This window comes from Camponotus floridanus, unplaced genomic scaffold (assembly GCF_003227725.1).
Source record: "Camponotus floridanus strain SB8 unplaced genomic scaffold, Cflo_v7.5 scaffold28, whole genome shotgun sequence".
Lineage (NCBI taxonomy): Eukaryota > Metazoa > Arthropoda > Insecta > Hymenoptera > Formicidae > Camponotus > Camponotus floridanus.
The window spans coordinates 1,361,746-1,381,896 of NW_020229414.1; the positions used below are offsets into that span (position 1 = coordinate 1,361,746).

The 20,151-nt window shown below is 29.0% G+C and overlaps 2 protein-coding genes across 3 annotated transcripts; one reads left to right on the top strand and one right to left on the bottom strand.

Annotated features, from left to right (window-relative positions):
- Positions 1 to 12,292: 12,292 nt before the first annotated feature.
- On the top strand, positions 12,293 to 17,371 carry LOC105257710 (arylsulfatase B). Of its 2 annotated transcripts, none has more exons than XM_011268515.3 (8): positions 12,293 to 12,573; positions 13,306 to 13,479; positions 14,516 to 14,728; positions 15,240 to 15,489; positions 15,672 to 15,851; positions 16,290 to 16,559; positions 16,718 to 16,991; positions 17,101 to 17,371. In XM_011268515.3, the coding sequence occupies exons 1-8, from the start codon at positions 12,457 to 12,459 to the stop codon at positions 17,270 to 17,272; spliced, it is 1,650 nt and encodes a 549-aa protein (XP_011266817.1). In that variant the 5' UTR covers positions 12,293 to 12,456; the 3' UTR covers positions 17,273 to 17,371. The 2 variants fall into 2 exon arrangements, with proteins under 2 accessions (XP_011266817.1, XP_011266818.1); XM_011268516.3 differs by having other exon boundaries at positions 12,424 to 12,592.
- A 301-nt stretch (positions 17,372 to 17,672) lies between these two features.
- LOC105257709 (vascular endothelial growth factor A) lies at positions 17,673 to 20,085 on the bottom strand. Its single transcript, XM_011268514.3, has 4 exons — positions 19,668 to 20,085; positions 18,514 to 18,778; positions 18,089 to 18,289; positions 17,673 to 17,864 (listed from the first exon to the last, which is right to left on the bottom strand). Exons 1-4 carry the CDS (start codon positions 19,768 to 19,770, stop codon positions 17,807 to 17,809), a joined length of 627 nt encoding a protein of 208 aa, XP_011266816.1. The 5' UTR covers positions 19,771 to 20,085; the 3' UTR covers positions 17,673 to 17,806.
- Positions 20,086 to 20,151: the final 66 nt, after the last annotated feature.

A 20,151-nucleotide genomic window follows, 5' to 3' on the forward strand; every position in this document is an offset into this window, starting at 1 on the left:
TTATATTAAGGAATAAAATCAACACCATACATATGAAGATTCTTTTGGAATCGATTTTAGGCAAATGTAAAAATCCTACGCAGACTACAAGTCTTATCACCTCTAGCCCAGCTTTTATATATCCTACGCTTTTCATAAAAATTATATAAGTTAACAAACATAATGCGATTACTCCTACCATTACTCCCGGCGACAGAAAAGTTACTATTTTGATAAATTCGGAGATTGGTTTCTTTGGCTGCGCTATAACGCAAATTCCCGATTTTATATGGGGATATGTATGTCTGAAAAAATAAATAATATATTATTCTTTTTTATAGAATTCTTAAAAAAAGATCCTTGAAGGATCCTTTTAAAGAATTGATATATAAATTATTTTTTAATTTCTTGAGAAATATTAAGACATACTTGATTTTCCACAATGTAAGCATAGGTCTCGCATTCATTGCAATATCTATTCTGTTGTCGGTCACAGGAGCCATCAAACCTTCAAAAGTACCATTTGGTCCTATACCGGACAATGAATAGATGTCGTCGTTATGGAAGATGGTGATCTCAAGGCTTGCGTTTAGTTTATTTAAAAATATTTTAACGATCTCACTGTTGTCACCGCGAAATATTTCTTGTTTCGGTAAACTCAAATTGATTTTAATAAACGGTAGGTGCTCAAGGGCATTTAATCGAATTTGGTATCTGTTCAGAGTGGTCGTTTTATCAAAATCCAAATTTGTGCATATATCGCTGCCTAAAAAAGTATAATGATAGCTGTTCATTTGTAGCATTTTGATACATTTTTCTAAGGATCACGCAAATTCAATAATATGTTTTATTAATAATATATTACTGTAATGTTGAAAAAAAGAGAGTATTTTTTAAATTTATATTAAATTTTTATATAAAATAGTAAAACAGATAATAGATAAATTATATAATAGATAATTTGCATACTAATATGTTTCCTTAGATGAAAAAAAGAAAAAGTAAAATAGAAAGAAAGAGAGTTACCATGTATGAATTTCCTCTTTAATATTATCCAAGGGTGGCCCGCTCGCCCTTTGATATTTCCTACCTCGTACCATTTGCCTGGCGTATTGTTCGAATACGGATTAAACGTGTAAAGAACAATTCCATCGTCTGAATCGATGCATATGAATATGACCGAAAGCAAGTCATAATCCCAAGCTGTCCAAAGATATGAACGTGCATTTATACAGCCTCGAGTCTCAGTATGTTTATCGATTAGGATATAAAATGCTTCTGAATTCGCCCATGGAGAATCTTTTGCTCTCTATATGGAGAGAAAAAGTAATAAGATAAAATTATTTACTGTGATTAGCATAGGATTTGCGATAAAAATTTATTGCACCCATAGAGCGTGTCCAACTATGCAAATTTTTTAGAAACAGAATCTCTTAACAGATGATGCCCTTATATTTGGAAAAGTGGCGGGAGTGAGGGAAGGTTACATTCAAAATTTCACAAATGCTTCTTAAAGTGCAGACTTCAAGCTTGTAAATAAAATAAGAATTTTTCAAATGCGACAATTTTTGGCGGAGTTATGCTTATTTGAATTTATGCGAAATTTTGGCGTGAAGTTATCTGTGCGATAATTTTGTTGAATAGTGTATATGTTTTTCGTAACATTATTTATTACACTGTTTCATTATTATTTACCTGTAAGAGAATTCGCAAGAGGGGTTGAGAAGATGACACTAGCACAAAACGTTGCGCCTTTCGAAGAAAAGGGGTGAAATTATAACTTTTATACATTAAGAAGGAGTATCTTGTCAGGATAAATTTCTGGAGTGCATTAAATCGAGAATTCATTTCATCTATCAACGCTATGGGTACGGTATCGAAATACGATTGCCTAAGAAATTCATTATAGTCTCCGCCCAGCACTAAAGTCAATTTAGATTCCGTTGGTCGACATCTCATTAAAATAAATATCTATAAAGTTAATATAAGATTACAATAATAGATAGAGAATGTTTTGAAGTAATTTTTTATGTATTTTTTACTTAGAAATAAAAAACAAATAATTTTTTTTGACAAATTTAAAAAAATATTGTGATATGTATATGAAATTTGTTATAATTATATACAATAAAATAAAAGATGTGTGCGGTAGAGTTGTTTTTATAATATATAAAAATGTTTTGGTTTTTATCTCAAATATATTTTCGGAAAATTAACTTACCGATGCCGTGATTAAATCTGTATAGGAAGGTTGTTCGACTGATGTAACATTATTAGTAATAACGATAGGAAATAGGCATACAATTAATAATGAGAAGAGAACACAGAAAGACACGTTCGACATACTTTCAAAAATTGCTGTATAATAATGCAATATTAAACTCTTTACAATAAAATGTTTCTTACAGAGAATAAGTCCGCTAACGGCATGCTGTTCCAATGAAAAATGATCGAATGTCAGACGTGTGATCTCACGATCGTGCTTTTTACCGTAATTAATGGATTATATTCAGATAAGCGCGCATGTATGTGCATATGCCATTTTAATTTTTGTACAGTTATATTTTAATATAATACAGTTTTTTTATTTTCATAAATTTGGGTAGAAAGATAACTTAACATTCTAAATGTGATAAACTATGATTACAAAAGAATATTCTAACATCAGAAGAAATATATCTACAGTATATTTCTTCGACATATGTGATGTGATATAATAAATAAATATGTCGATATAATAACTATTAATCATTGACAATAGAGTCTAATACGATGGAAGGATTGAAAGGTATTTGATTTTGCTTTTTCGCATTGTTTAGGTCTGCATTCGTCGCAATAATATAATTTGCACATTTCTCTTTTTATGAATTATTTTCTGCGTATATATGCATATTATTTAATTCTTTTCTTCTTTTATAATAAAAATATTATATATGTTTTATAATTATACATATATGTAATAATAACAATATTTTTATCAAAATATATAATATTAAAATTTAATAATAAAATATCTTTATTCAGCTTTATTGATGGTATTGAATATTTTTTATCGTATAAATAATTCTGAATAAATGTGTACATATTGATAATATTTATTATATCTTTTCTTCAATAATTTAAATAATTCAAACAATTTTAAATAATTATGTAATTTCTTGCATTATTAAAAAATTCGATTCTAAAAAGTTTGATTCTTTTTCTGATTAGATCAGAAATAAATCTTTCCAACATATTTCTGATCATGAGTTATTTCTCTTTTATCACTTTTAATGTAGTTGTTCCATTAGTCTCACAGTAATTGCGTGATAGTATAATGATAAATGCGACATGTAGTCATATTTTCCCCTTTTTTCATTCGTTTCTGATAAAAAGGAGATAATATAGTATCACATTTTAGTGAGGATATAATTACATCTGAATGTTACGCTTCCTGAATTATCTCACGCAGATGAATCGCAGATAATGCGACCACTTAGCGGACGGTGAAATGAATTGATCACAGATAAGGAGATATTTTCGCGTCATAGCAAACGGAAATAAACGAAGATGATTGATTGAAGGTGGGAGGAGCGTTCCTTTCATTCCGCAGATTCCGCATCATCTCGGAGAAAGATGTCTCGGAAAAGAGAAATCAGTTTCGTGCAACTAACTGCTGCTTATGCATCTAAATAGAATCCGTTCCGCACTCTCTCGTGGAAAGAACCGGATTCCTTGAGACACACTGGTCTAAAAAGTGCAAGGGACATGATTCATTATCCATCGGAAATTGGGTGGACATCGTCTTTAATCCTGTTACTTGTGATGACTTCGATGAGGTATATATCATTTTCATTCTGACGGACGATTTGACAAGCTATATTTTTCTAAGACACGAGCGCTTTGCAATAAGATAACATTTATTCAATGCTTTGTTTTTTTTCATGAGCTTCTATTTTAGTAGTACAATAAAGATAAAAAAATAGCAAACCGATGATGTGCGGTGACTGTAAGATGATAATTTCGCGCAAAAAAATACAAATACGAGTAGAAATAAGATAGAGGTTTAACCATTGAGACCAAAGAGAATTAAGTGCACCTGTGTCTGAATATCAAATTTATTTTTCTGGAAAAACCTCATCTAATAAAATTTTATTATATATTTTTTACTTATTTTTTTATATAGAATCACCTCCTTCTTGTTCGTACCATCAGTTCTGGTATCTGATATAATACATGTTTTTTCATTACTAATTATATATTTATAGTTATATATTTATTACGTTCTTTTACTATTATTTACCTGTAACAGAGCTCGCAAGAGAGATTGAGAAGATATCACTAGCACGAAACGATGCGCTTTTCGAAGGAGATGGATGAAATTGTAATTCTTGAACATTAGATAGAAGTATCTTGTCAAGGTAAAGTTTTGGAGGACATCAAATCGAGGATATGTTTCATCTATCAGCATTACGGGTATCATATCGAAATATGATTGTACTAGAAATTCATTATAATCTCCGCCTAACACTAAAGTCAAATGAGATTCCATTGGTCGACATCTCATTAAAACGAATACCTATAAAATTAATATAAGATTACAATAATAGATAGAAAATGTTTTGAGATAATTTTGATATGTATTTACAAATAATAATAAAGAAGTAACTGTTTTTCAGCAAGTTTAAAATAATATTGAATCATGAATGTAATTTGTTATAATAATATAAATAATAAATGTGCAAGATGTGAGTAGAATCGTTTATTTAATAAATAAAAATATTTCAGTTTTTTATTTTAAATATATTCTCCAAAAATTAACTTACTGATGCGACTAAATCTGTAGTAAATGTATAGGAAGGCTGTTCGTCTGACGATGTAACTTTATTATTAATAGCAAAAGGAAATATGCCTATAATTAATAACGAGAAGATAACACACAGAGACACGTTTGACATTCTTTCGAATATTTTACTGCATAATAATACAATATTAAACTCTTTAGAATAAAATCTTTTTTACAGAGAGAAGGTCTGTTAACATTGCTGTTCCAGTGAAAAATAAACGAATGTTAAGCGTATCACACGAACATTTTTATATTATTGCTTTTATATTATTTACATAATTGATCGATTGTATTTAGATAAGCGCCAGTGTGTGTGTGTGTACTATATTTTAATTTTATAATACAGTTCTTTATATAATTGACCTCTTAAATAAATTATTAAGCCAATTTATAAATGAACAACACAAGCTCATTTTTCTTCATATGGTTTCGCTCTTTACGAATGTCCCATTGGAACTTGCCATTAGGAATATTGGAAAACGGTAGCATCTCATTAATAAGAATATTGAACTTCTTTACTCCGAATTTATCATTGGCATACGCTTAGTGCTATATTCTAGTTTTCTAAATTCAGTAATAAAATATATAAATGACCGTCTTTCGATATACCGATGGGCTCTCTTCTCTCTATCATGGCGGATTTACTTCTCCAAGAGCAGTCCTTGAAGAGCAAGCTATTTCTAGGTCTTCTACTCCCTTTTTATTTTGGATATTGACTTGCTGCTTCTCTTTCTTTTCATTTTATTATATTGAACATATTTAACTCCTTCCATCACAAACTTCAATTTACAATCAAAAAAATTTCAATTTACGATAGGAAAAAATAATGTTATCAATTTTTTAAATGTGATCATTATGATTAAAGAAGATTTTATTGAATTTGACTAAAAAGCGCGCAATTTTCTTGGCTTTTAAATTTTCATTCACAACACTTGATATATAACATAAAATGGACCTTATTTTTAGCTTGGTAGACAAAGTGTTTAAACTGTTACATCTAAAATATCTCCAAATAAGTCCCTTTCACATTTTCTCGTGGACGAACCGAAAATCGGTTTTATAATACGTGTTGATTTAAGTAGAGTGAGGAACACGATGTGTCATCCATCAAGAATCAGGCAATGGATATTGTCTTTAATCCTATTACATGTGATGGCTGGTATAGATTTAACAATCGCATATAATTTCTATCTTGGAGGATGATTTATCTTCTTCGAGATTTGCGACAAGGTCATCCCAATGGTCCCCCAACAGAGTTTAAAGAAAAAAAGTGCTGAGAAAAGACACTAAATAAAGATAAGACATGACCGCCTTGCAATAAGATAATATTTATTCAGTACTTTTATTCTTTTTCACACACTGCTATTTTACAATAAAGATAAAAAGTAATAAACCGATGAATAGCTTTAAGATAGTGATTTTGACAAGGAAAAACGAGTAGGAATCTAGAATTTAACGGCAGCGTATTCCAATGCTGAATTAGTTCTCTCTTTTCTTTTTTTCTAATTTAAATGATCCAGTTTATCTTGTGACTTCGTGACATAAATATTCTACTGATTCTCTTAATCTATGAGAAATTAAACTCTATAGTATACAAGTGCTTTGATATATATCATTGTTAATTTTTATTTTCCGTTAATGATTCAGATATGCACTACTATTACGCTTGATTATATCTCTCATCCATTTAAATTCTAAGCTATATCGATTTTTGCTAATATCGAAAGTTCACTGTTTATTCTGGATTCTTTCTCGTATTCTACTTTTCTTCCCGATGCAGTTTTGACATATGGGAACAGAACCACCGATTGCCATCTCCAGCGCAAAGATTATAGTGGCACAAGCGTATCCAAATCCAAGAATATAAAAACTGAACATTAGCTGCTTTAGCAACATTACATTGAAACCTTTTTTCGTTAAAGCGGCTCTTATCTGTTTCTCGCGTTGCATTTCCCAAAAAATCTCATCTCGAACTTTTTGAATCAAGCCAACCTGCATCATTTGCTGTATAATATTGTTCACGCGATTGTATAGCGGCCAATTCTCGCGAGTGACATACGATTGTAATATCGGATGCAACATTTTTGATTTTATCAGATCTTTACCCTTGATTCTGTAGTACAAATGATAGCAGTCGCCCACGCATACGGCGGTTGACGAATTCTCGACATGCTCTATGCAATCCTTATAATGTGCAACTGCCTTGTAACGCGATTGGAGTACAGGATCGTCACTATGGAAGACCTTCTGTCCGTATAAAGTATAACCGCCATCCTGAAAAAAAACTAAAAATTAACGTTTGTCACTTATATATCAAAGTGTCATTAAATTCATATTTATTATATATCTTTATATTTATTATATATATTTATATATACTTATTTTATTATATACATATGTTGTTTCTATCTTATTATAAATTTATGATGATTGGATTCAAATATAGCAGGTCCTTTAAAATTAATATTGCAATTTTTTGTATGCATAATATGAAAAAGATATTATATATGTATAGTTAAATGATAAGAATATTTTGTAAAGTTTATAAAAACATTTTATTTGCTCAAAGATATGCATTATGTCTGATTTAAGTAGATATTATTTTGTAAGAGCAATTAAAGATACGAAATATTGCATGTTCATATAAAATTTTTTAAAGATAACATTATATGATAACGTTGCGTATATTATAATATTTTTTTGAAGATAATTTAAAAATAATTTAAGGAAATGATAAATCAATATAATTTTCTTGAATGTTATATTTTTTACTTTTAATGTGATAGCACTTATTAAGATAATAACTTAATAAAAAAGTTATTTAAAATTATTGAAGATTGTAAATTAAACAAATCTCTCGTTAAATCTCAATAGATATATTTAGATTTTCGTTTTTACGTTTACTGAAATGTTTAATTTGATAAAATACCTATAATTTAGTAGTATTTATGTATGTTGAACAATTTTTTCATATCCTTAATTACTTATGAAATAATCCGACATATTTACTTAAATAAGATTGAAAATAATATATATATATATATATACATAAAAAATGTATTATTAATTTAACGAGGTTTGAAGTATAAATCTAAGGAGAAAAAAATGATAAAATAAGATTTTTCCATTACCTTGATATTTTGTATGGTGTCGATATTATGATAATATATCGGCACAGTGAGCAAAGATAACAAGTGACTTTGAAAGAGAGCATTTATATTAAGGAATAAGATCAACGCCATGCATATGATGATCCTTGTAGAATCCATTTTGGGCAAATGTAAAAATCCTACGCAGACTATAAGTCTTATCACCTCTAACCCAGCCTTTATATATCCCACAATTTTCATAAAAATTATGTAAATTAACAAACATATGGCGATTACTCCCACCATTATTTTCGGCGACAAAAAGGTTATTATCTTGATGAATTCGGAGATCGGTTTCTTTGGTTGCGCTATCACGCAAAGTCCTGATGACGCATGGGGGTATAGGTAACTGAAAATAAACAAAATATTATACTTTTTAACCTCGCCTATGGAGTTTTCACCATGTAATATATAGAGAAGAAAGTTCTTCTTTTTTTCTTTTTCCTTCTCTCTCTCTCTCTCTCTCTCTCTCTCTCTTTCTTTATTATTAGCTATTTATTATTTATATTAAAAATATTTTTATTTAAAAAGATTTTTATAATCTTATGAAAGGAGTTGTGATAAATAATGCAAATAAGAAATAAGATTCAATAAATATTTCTTACAGGAATATTATATTATATATTATCACATATATTTGAGCGTTCTATGAATAAATAAATAAATCTATGAATATAAATCTTTAATATATAAAATTATATATAAGATATAGTTAGATCCTTAAATAATTCTTGAAGAGGAATCCCTCAGGTATCTTCTTGAAAAATTAATATAAATTATTTTTTATTTTCTGGGAAAATTCTGAAACATACTTGACTTTCCACAATACAAAGAGATATCTTGCATTCATAGCAATGTCTATTCTGCCGTCGCTTACTGCAGCCATCAAACCTCCAAAAGTGCCATTTGGTTCTAAATTACCCAACGAATAAGCATCCTTATTGAAGATGGTAATCTCGAGGCTTGCATTCAGCTTATTTAAAAGTATTTTAATGATTTCACTGTTGTCACCGCGAAATATTTCTTGTTTTGGTAAACTCAAATTAATTTTGACAAACGGTACTAACTCAATGACATTTAATCGAATTCGATATCTGTTCAGAGTAGTCGTTTTATCAAAATCCAGATCCATACATATATCGCTGTCTAAACATATAAAAATAATGGTTGTTTAACTGTCAAATTTTAATACATTTTTTTAAAAACAAATTCACGCAAAATTAGTATGATTTATTAATAATGTATCATTGTAATGTTTATAAAAAGAAAGTATTTCTTTTGATAACTTATATAAAATATATGTATAAAATAATAAAACAGATAATAGACAAATTAAATTGTATCTTATTTTAAAATATTTTATATTAATTGAAAAATAATTTGCTAATATATTTCCTTAGATGAAAACAAAGAAGAGAGTGAGAAAGATAGAAAAAGAAAGATACCATTTACAAATTTTCTCTTCATCATTATCCAAGGATGACCCGCTCGCCCTTTAATATGTCCTACTTTGTACCAGTTGTCTGGCATATTGTTCGAATATGGATTAAACGTGTAAAGAACAATTCCATCGTCTGGATCGATGCATGTGAATATGACCGAGAGTAAATCATATTGCCAAGCTGTCCAGAGATATGACTGTGCATTAATACAGCCTCGAGTCCCGGTTTGTGTATCGACTAAGATGTAAAATCCTTCTGAATTTGCCCATGGCGAATTTTTCACTCTCTATGTGAAGAAAAAGAATAATACGAAAAAATTATTGCTTTTATTTAATAAATAAGTTGCATAATATTATTTAATTCATCAAAATATTGACATCTATCGTATTCATCTTATTTTTTCATATAGAATCACTTTCTTCCTATGCCACCAGTTTTATCCGAGATCCGAGATATACATGTTTTCTTATGAAAGTATATATTTATTATGTTTTTTTATTATTTACCTGTAACAGAACTTGCAAGAGAGGTTGAGAAGATGTTACTAGTAGGAAACGATACGCCTTCCGGAGGAAATGGACGAAATTATAACTTTTGAACATTAGATAGGAGTATCTTGTCAGGGTAAATTTCTGGAGAGCATTAAATCGAGGACTCATTTCATCTATTAGCGCCACAGGTATCATATCGAAATACGAATCTCTAACAAATTCTGCATAGTCTCCGCCTAGCACTAAAGTCAATTCGGAATCCGTTGATCGGCATCTCATTAAAATAAATATCTATAAAGTTAATATAAAATTACAATAATAAAGAGAAAACATTTTGAGATAATTTTTTATGTACTTACAAACAAAAAAAGGAAATAGCTTTTTTCGATAAATTTAAAATAATAAATGTCATATGAATTCATTATATTATAATGTGATGATATGATAATATGATACAATGATAAACGTGTGTGTGGTGCGGATAAGGTTGTTTTTATCATAAATAAAAATATATTAATTTTTTTATCCCAAACATATTGTCAGAAACTGAACTTACCGTTGCGATGACTAAATCTGAAGATTTTTCGTCTGACGATGTAACATTATTGTTAATAGTGAGAGAAAATATGCCTATAATTAATAACGAAAAGAGAACACAGAGAGATACGTTCGACATACTTTCGAAAATTTTACTGTGTAATAATACAATATTAAATTTTTTGGAATAAAATCTTTCTTATAGAGAGACAGTCTGCTAACATTGCCGTTCCGATGAATAATGATCGAATGTGAAGCGTGTGACAATCATGCTTTTTCTCACAATCATGCTTTTTAACATAATCGATCGGATTCAGAGCGCGCGCTTGTACAATATATGCTACATTTTGATCTTTATGATACGATTTTTTGAACTTACATTCATTTAGATAGAAAAATAACTAACATTTAGAATTATCTAATAAGTTATGATTACAAAAGAATATTATAACATCGAAAGAAATATATCTATAGTAATATCCGTCTTCGACGTATGTGATATAATAAATGTATGAATATGTCTGCGTAACAAGCGACAATAGGCTTAACAGACTGAAAGGTATTTGACTTCGCTCGTTCTATATTGTTTAGTTCTGCATTCGTTACAATAATATACATTTGTTTTTTTACACTTTATTTCCTGCGTATGCGTATTATTTATTTCATATATATCTAAAAAGAAGTTTGTTTATAGAACAGATTGTTTGATTTTAATTTTTCTCCTTTTGTGAAATGAAAAAATTATATATGTTTTTTAATAATAACAATATTTTCAGAAGTAATAATAAAATATCTTTATTCAGTTTATTGATGCAGCTTATTGAATATTTTTGTATCCTTATTTACTATAATATCTTATTTCCTTAAAATAATTAATTAATTTCTCGTATTACTAAAAAGTTTTTTTCTGGTTAGATTAGCAGTATTTCCAAATATACTTCTATGTGTTCGTGAATTATTTCTTTTTTACTGTACTAATGTAGTTGTTCCCCATTATTTTCACAGTAATAATAATGTGATGGCAAACGCGATTATACGCATATTCATATTTTCACATTTATTTCTGATAAAGGTTTCTGATAAAGGTAGTATAGCATGAGACATTTTAATGGGAATATAATTACACATCTCTGAATATTCCCTAAATTATGGACATGAAAACAAGATAATATCTTGCTAAAATAAGTGATAACATCATGTAATTAATGTTTGACGTAAAAGTTTCCGCTGTTAGCAAAATTTCCCTCCCTGACGTAAAAGTTTCCGTTGTTAGCAAAATTTCTTGATTTTGAATCTTATAAATTTACTTTTATTTATTTAATTAACTTATTTATTTATTTAACTTTTTGATTTATTTTATATACATATACATGTGTGTGTGTGTTGTAAACACAAATAAGTGTTATTACGATGCAAATTATAATATTTGAAATGAAGAAGTTTTTCTAGCAGCGGAAACTTTTACATTAGGCGGACACAAACATCGAATTAAAAACTTTCGTATCAAGCAATTGCCGTTTAGTTTATATTATGTACACACTCTATTAAAAAATATTTTATCTCGTTCGAAATAATGATAAAAGAAATGAACTCTGATCAGTTTGATTAATTTGCGAGTTCGTCAAATAATTTGCGCAGAAATGAGAATCTCTCGATGTCGTCAATGCTTCTGGGGAACAAGTTGATTGCGAAGTTTACAGAGAAAAGTTTAAAACTGCGCCATATCATGCGGTATCATGTAATTTTAATTCAGATGATGCGACCACTTAGGGAGCAGTTGAGTGAATTAATGATCGCGGGTAAAGAGACCTCGTCAGAGCGAACACGAGATAAACGAAGATTGGTGGGAGGAGCGTTCGTCTCATTCCGTAGATTCTGCATCATCTCGGAGAAAGACGTCTCGAAAGAGAGAGGTCAGTTTCATACAACTAACCGCCGCGTACGCATCTAAACAGAGGTGTCCGTTCCGCATTCTCCTGTGAAGGAAAACTGGTCCTATAGGACGTGCTAATATAAAAAGAGCGTGGGACACGATGCATTATTCATCGGGGATTAGGCAATGGACATCGTCTTTAATCCTGCTGCTCGTGACAGTTCACGTGACTTCAACGAGACAGCCGCATATCATTTTTATCCTGGCGGATGATTTGGCAAGTTGTCTTCTTCGAGGTTTGCAATAAATTCTATCCGACCGAAAGAGTTTGAAGAAAAAAAGTACCGAGACAAAATGATAATAAGATACGAAGCCTTGCAATGAGATAACATTTGTTCAGTGCTTTACAATAAAAATAAAATTTTTTTACAATAAAAATAAAAAAAAATAATCTAAAGACTGAATAGAAAATCTGGCAAAAATATATTGAATATCATATAAAAAGTCACATGATCAAGTATTTAATTATATAACATCTATTTAATTATATAATGTGAGTGTAAAGATAAAATTTATGTAGATGATTTATGCAGATGAAATGAAATATAATTTATTCTATAATATCAGAGTGAAACTTGTCGAGATGACTTTTTTATATACAAAATTTTTTAGTCTCTAAATACACACCTGTATATCTGTATAAATATAAAGCGTTCTTCAGATTTTTATCAATCTCAAGCAATTTATGCATATCAAAATATAAATTATAAATTAATAATATTTTGTGAAAAAAATTTTTATGAGTTATTATAAATTTATCATAAAAGACAAAACAAGAGAACGTTTAATCAAAATTAAAACAAAAATTATTTGAAGGATAAGAATTCTATTAAAGAATTCTATCAAAGAAAGAGAAAAGGAAAAGGTAAAGATAAAGATAAAGAGGAAAGATAAAAATAAAGAAGGAAAATAAAGAGGTTGCATTTAAATTTATTTTTATTTTTATCAGGGGTGGAATGATGTCGGCTTTCATGGTTCCGGTCAGATTCCAACACCAAATATCGATGCTCTGGCATATTCTGGATTGCTACTCGATAGGTACTATGTCACATCAATCTGTACACCATCCAGAAGCGCTCTTATGACTGGCAAATATCCCATTCACACCGGAATGCAACATAGCGTAAGTCCTGTCATCGTATTTTATTTTATTAAGTATTCTCTTTATTAAGAGAATGTAATAAAAGACCAAGGAAAGATGCGGATGAATGTTCGCGCATAAATAACAGGTGGCAATTCTGAAGTAAAATTATTTAATGCGTAACGTGACTAAATGTAATCGTTTAAAAATTCGTCTCTTCTTCAAATACCGCTTATTAAAATTATCATGACTGAATGATCTATCAGTTTCTTCTAACTACGTTTATATCTGTCAATGAATAAATGCAATTGAGAGCTATCAGTTAGCGGAAATGTTATTGTTCTGCTTGCAACAGTATACAAAAGAGGATATTATACTCTCTTGCACTTCTACCGAGTTGACCTGAATATTTCAATTGGAAATTATCATATCTAGTGATGCAGAGAAAGAAAGATTGTCAATTTACTTGTGTACACTATGTTTGCGTAAACGTAACAAAGCAAAAAATTGCAAGGATCTCATCATAAATCATAATGTATCTCTTTTTTATTATTATACAATTAATAGCATTAAGTGAATAGTGTTCTTTTTGCAATTTTTTTTACTCATATAAGAACACATTAATGATATTTTTCTTAATAATTTAAAAATTTTGTAAATATTTAATACTTTTGTGAAATTAAATGCTTTCATAATAACAATTTAATTTATATGATTATTACTATCTTAATTAACTATTTTATATTTTTAAGACAGTTTTAATTGAGATAATCTTATTTTATAAAGTCATCGCGATTATTACGATGACACAAATCATCATTGAAAATGTGAGTAAGCATACAAACAAACATAACTTGATTTAATGCGATAAAAATGATAAGATTAATGTTAAGATAATTTTATAATATTGATGTTTATTCGCTTAACATAAAACAGTAGTTTATTATGTAAATATTAAATAAGATAATAATCTTATTAATTAAATTACTATTAATTAAATTATATGAAGTACTAATTTATCGAAAAATAGTAAATCTTTACTATAGCCAATGACACCCGGATTTTATTATTAATTTAGATCCTGAAAGGCGCAGAGCCTAGGGGATTACCACTTCATGAGAAGATTCTGCCGGAATATTTGCGAGAGCTCGGTTATAGCACACATATCGTCGGCAAATGGCACTTAGGATTTTACAAAAGGGAGTACACTCCTACTTATAGAGGATTCGACACCCATATTGGATACTGGACAGGTCATCACGATTATTATGATCACACAGCTGTTGAAAATGTAAATAAATATACAAACAGATATAATTTGATTTAATGCGATAAGAATAACATATAAGATAACGTTAAAATAATTCCATAATTTTGACGTTTATTCGCATGGCATGTTTATGGCATGTAACATAAGAATATTAAATAAATTAAGTACAGAAAATGCAAAAAAAATATAAAAATATGAATTTTTAATGATTTAAAAAAATATAAAATAATATAATTTAATTTTAATTAATATAATATAATTTAAAAAATATAAAAATATTAACATTTATATTTTAATTTTAAAAAGATTAAAACTTTTTAAATTAGAAATATTTAAATTAATATATTTTATTTTACAGTTAATTTTTTTTACGGAAATATATATTATTTTATATTAAAAAATGTTATAAATGTTAAAAAAATTATTTTATAACCGCTACATGAATGAAAAGTATTATATTTGTTATAGACAGTAATACATAATTTTCATCATTTAGTATAGACAAAATACATGATTTGAAAATTTTGTGCAGCCTTATTGGGGTTTGGATATGAGGCGGGGTATGAAACCGGCATGGGATCTGCACGGTGAATATTCCACGGATGTTTTTACGAAGGAGGCAGTGAAACTAATTAACAATCACAACTCTAGTCGGCCGATGTTCTTATATCTTGCTCATGCAGCCGTGCATTCCGGAAATCCGTATAATCCGCTTCCAGCACCGGACGAAGAAGTCGCTAAGTTTAATAATATTTTCGATTATAATCGAAGACGTTTCGCAGGTAAAATTTGAAAATGTGTAAGCGGTTAAATAAGATCAAATTAGAAATATAAATATTATTGAATCTTTGTTGAGTGTGAATTATAATATGAGATAATTAATTGAGATGTCCATTATTATAAAATAAACAGAGAAATTATTAATGAGAAGGCAGATTAATAAAAATTCTATAAAATTCTATAGGTATATTGAGTAAATTAGATCAATCGGTAGGCCAAGTAGTTGAAGCTCTGTATAAGAATAATATGTTACAAGATAGTGTAATCGTATTTTCGACGGACAACGGTGGGCCTGCCGCTGGATTTAATTTGAATGCAGCATCTAATTGGCCATTGAGAGGCGTCAAAAATACTCTTTGGGAAGGTATTTGAAGGTCTTATTTGAATATAATGTATAATTATATATCAGATAGTCAATAATAAAAATATGAAAATATTTATTGACTTAATACAATAACAAAATATTTTTGCTATTGATTTTTTTACACATTGATTGTCATGATATGTTTTTTAATTAAATCTCCATAATTAGTGCTCGTGATTTTTAGAATATATAATAAATTATTAATCATTCGTGAAATTAAAAAATTGTAATAAAAACATCATGTTTTATAATGTTACTTTTTGTGTGTGTGGTGAATTTTATCAGCTTATTATTGAAACAACATATTATGAGAGAAAAGAAATAATTAAAAAGAAGTTTAATAAATTTTTAATGTTCATAAATAAATTTATATTTTAATGTTTAATAAATTTTTAACGTTCATAAATAAATAATTTTTTAAATTTACGATCAAATCAGGTGGCGTCAGGGGTGCAGGATTAATATGGTCACCCAGATTAGTGCGTGCTGGTCGAGTAAGCAGACAAATGATACATATTACTGATTGGCTGCCGACACTTATAACAGCTGCCGGTGGCAATGCATCGAATTTAACTTCGATCGACGGTGTAAATTTGTGGGATGCGCTTAGCGAGGATACCGAGTCGCCGCGAACAAATATTCTTCACAACATCGACGATATTTATGGCGTATCCGCTATTACAGTCGGTGATTGGAAATTCATTCAAGGTATATGAACTTAAGACTTATGAACTTTAAGAATTTTGTGATTTTAATTTTAAAATATTACAAGAAATATTTTTTTAAAAATATTTTTTCTTTCTGCCTTAAATTTATTTTAGAACGTAATAAATACCGTCAATTCGATTCAGTTTGATTTTTCATAGGATCCACTTATAATGGAGTATGGGATGGATGGTATGGCCCATCTGGCAGGGAATGGATCTACGATGCGGATGGCGTGATTAGTAGCACGGCAGGACGCGCTATTGCCAGTGTGGGATTGAGTGTTACTACGGAAATTATTTCGTCCTTGCGCGAAAACGCGATGATCAAGTGCCCACCAAGAAATGATAGCTTGCCAATCTGCAGACCGTTACAAGAACCGTGTCTCTTTAACATCTACCAAGATCCTTGCGAGGATAATAATCTTGTTAAACAGTGAGTGAAATTATTTCGTTAAAATTCCATGTTAATTATAAAATTTTATTCTATTTTAATCTACAAAAATATGCTCTCGCCTAATTACATTTTATTTCATGTATTAAAGATTCCCCACGATTGTCAGAAAACTACAGGAAGAGCTGAAGAAGTTCAATAACACCGCGATTTTGCCCGGAAATCTTCCATGGGATAGTAAAGCCGATCCGAATCTGTGGGATCATACTTGGAATAATTTCGGAGATTATATTAATAATGTTATGATGAGCGCTGCGGCTTGATTATAATAATGATAAATAAATTTTATATTTGCTCACTAAAGTGATGTATAATATAATACTTACAAGGATTACACTTGAAAATGCTTATTATATTAGTTTAAATCTTTCTTTCTTATTCAAGAAATATCATTATATAAAAATTTATAAAATTATAAAGATATTATAGTCTTTTCGTACATAAAAATATGCGTTGATGCCATCTTTTCATGCGTAAGGAAATGTATGTCTCAGATTGTAGTAATTCCTCAACATTAAATTAAAAACGTTATTTTATTTATACAATTGCATGAATTTTTAATGTTATATTATGTTATTGCTCAATTTTTTAATATTATTTTGCAGCATTAAACGATTCTATATTATATTTGGAAAGAAATTTATGTATGACTATATTTTAGACAAATAAATTGAAGTAAAATGTCTTATATAAAAAGTCTTTTATATACAATTATTGCTTGTTTTAAGTCACCATTGAATATTTGTAATATTTAAAAATATTGAGATAGGGTTAAATTTCTGTGGATTATTGTTTTCTCATTTCCTGATATTGATATACGATTGATACGGTGCTATTTCCATAATCTTGGCGCATCTGAAATGTCAAAGTTATACATATTATTTTAATATCAATTAAAAAATTAATTACATTAAATTGTGCAGATTTTTCAATAATAAATATATCTTTATATATATATATATATATATATATATATATATATATATAATAGATAATTACTATTTAAGGAAAAGTTAAAATAAAGAGAGAAATAGAATTTGGTTGCGATTCTCAGTTTCAAATTTGCTTTCTTTGTTTACCCGCAAAGGGAAGGAACCCATTCAAGTCCGCTCGAGCAGATTTCTTCAGGTTTGTTGCACATGCATTTGCACAACTTTTCGTTCCAAATCATCTGGCGTTCTTCGTTGCACGTTCTTCTGTTTTTACATTCACACGCGCAATTATTTTCCGAATATATCTGATGCACGTTGCAATGATTCTGTTTTACGCTGCATTGACACCTAAAATTATATTTCTTAACAACGGACATGTGAAAAATGCTATATTAATTTTAGTAACACGGTTACGCGACAATCGTTTGCCTGATCAAGGACGTCTGTGTTTCTTTAGTCTTCTTGAATGGATTTATTATAGAATAAAATGGTTGGGAAGTTAATCGGAATTGTACGGAATATTTGTCGTATTTGAACAAAAAAAACAGAAGCAACATAAAAGCCAAACTTACTTGCACTTGACATGCTCCTCGATTAATACATGATAACATTCACTCGAGTTATAACCGTCCATTCTTACGATGATCTTTTTGATGTCTTTTTTAACAGGCATGCATAATTTATTTTTGGGGCAAAATCCACTGCATCTGTTCACGGGAGCGTAATTCGGATAGAAGATGTAGCCTGGTTGCGGTATTAATTTTACCAAGGTACGTCTCGGTACACATATCACTTCTTTCATCTGGTAATTCAATTGCATACGTCTTCCTGCGCATCCTGTTAACAAATTTGCAGGGTTTGTTTCTAAAGAATAAAACTACTGTATTTGATTACTTGAGAGATAATTAAGAGAAAATTGCTTTTATCTACTTAACAAATTTTTAAAGTATGTTAGATTACTGAAATAAACAAGAGGTCAATGATTATCGATTTAATGAGATATTCATAGTTATTTATAATAATGAATAAATTCCCCGTATTGATTTTTTCCTGGAATAGCTATTTCTTTCCTCTGGTGGCAATTAAAAAATATTATCTCTGCATATTAATTGCTGATGTACAAGGAAATCTTATTTGTTTTATACAGAATTTCTAATAAAGTATGATAATAATTCTGATGAAATAATTTTTCGTGAAAAAAGTAACTCAAAAATATATACAATACATTTCTTCGATTGGTTGCATGATTTTTGAAGAAAATAATTTTATATGTTAAAATAGTGTATGCGCAAAATATTTAAAGAAACAAAATCAATCGATAAGAAAGTGATAAACGATGTTATTTACAAGAGTAAAAAAACTTAAAAAGAATTTATCTTAATCCGTCATCAGATTTTACGCATAAAATTATAATAGCATATATCTATGTATTGTGTAAAAAAATAATTGGCATAAGAACCAGGCAAGATTTTCCATATCGGATTCAAATATAATGCTGATCGCATAAAAATATGCAACACATGTATATCTTATATTCACATCACTTTTATATTAAAGTTCAATATTTCCAAGAAAATACAAGGAATAAAAAAAAACGTTGATAAAAATACATCAGATATACATCAGAAATTTGTATAAAAATAAATTTTGATATATTTATATATATATATATATATATATATATATATATATATATATATCTATGAAAAAAGCTCCCGATTAATACCTGTCACCTCTCCCTCGTGAGCACGTAGATCTTCATACCACATGGCCTCGATAGTGTAAATCCAAGTGACCATTAAAATACAAATTATCGCGAGAGATTTCATAATTAACTTTTAACACACAAAGCACGGTAAATCAAAATAGCTCGTAGTTCACACGACGTATCGTTAGAAAAGATACGAGCGTATGAAGTAATGATGTGTCTTTCTCGTTCATTTATAGCGGCCGCAGGATGTACGCGGCAATGTGCGGTTTTTAACTTGGCTGCGAAACGAGGAAGGAAGTGGCTATGCGAAATATTTCGAATATTTTGCATTATTCCACGAACACACACGCTAATACTTATTATATCTTATTTACACTGATGAAACGAATACGTCTAGTAAGTTTAAATCTCACGTTTAAATCGTCAATTTTGATCATGAAAGATTCTCAAAAATGCAAAAAAGGAAGTCTAAAATTTTTATATTTGAAAAAAAAATCGG

Bases quoted from the DNA above. Each gene is read 5' to 3' on its own strand.
- LOC105257709 (XM_011268514.3), bottom strand. From the start codon at position 19,770: ATGAAATCTCTCGCGATAATTTGTATTTTAATGGTCACTTGGATTTAC. The intron at 18,779-19,667 runs GTATTAATCGGG...ATTTGTTAACAG, and splicing joins TCACGAGGGAGAGGTGACAG to GATGCGCAGGAAGACGTATG. The intron at 18,290-18,513 runs GTAAGTTTGGCT...ATATAATTTTAG, and splicing joins GAGGAGCATGTCAAGTGCAA to GTGTCAATGCAGCGTAAAAC.
- LOC105257710 (XM_011268515.3), top strand. From the start codon at position 12,457: ATGCATTATTCATCGGGGATTAGGCAATGGACATCGTCTTTAATCCTG. The intron at 12,574-13,305 runs GCAAGTTGTCTT...TATTTTTATCAG, and splicing joins TTATCCTGGCGGATGATTTG to GGGTGGAATGATGTCGGCTT. The intron at 16,560-16,717 runs GTATATGAACTT...GATTTTTCATAG, and splicing joins TGATTGGAAATTCATTCAAG to GATCCACTTATAATGGAGTA.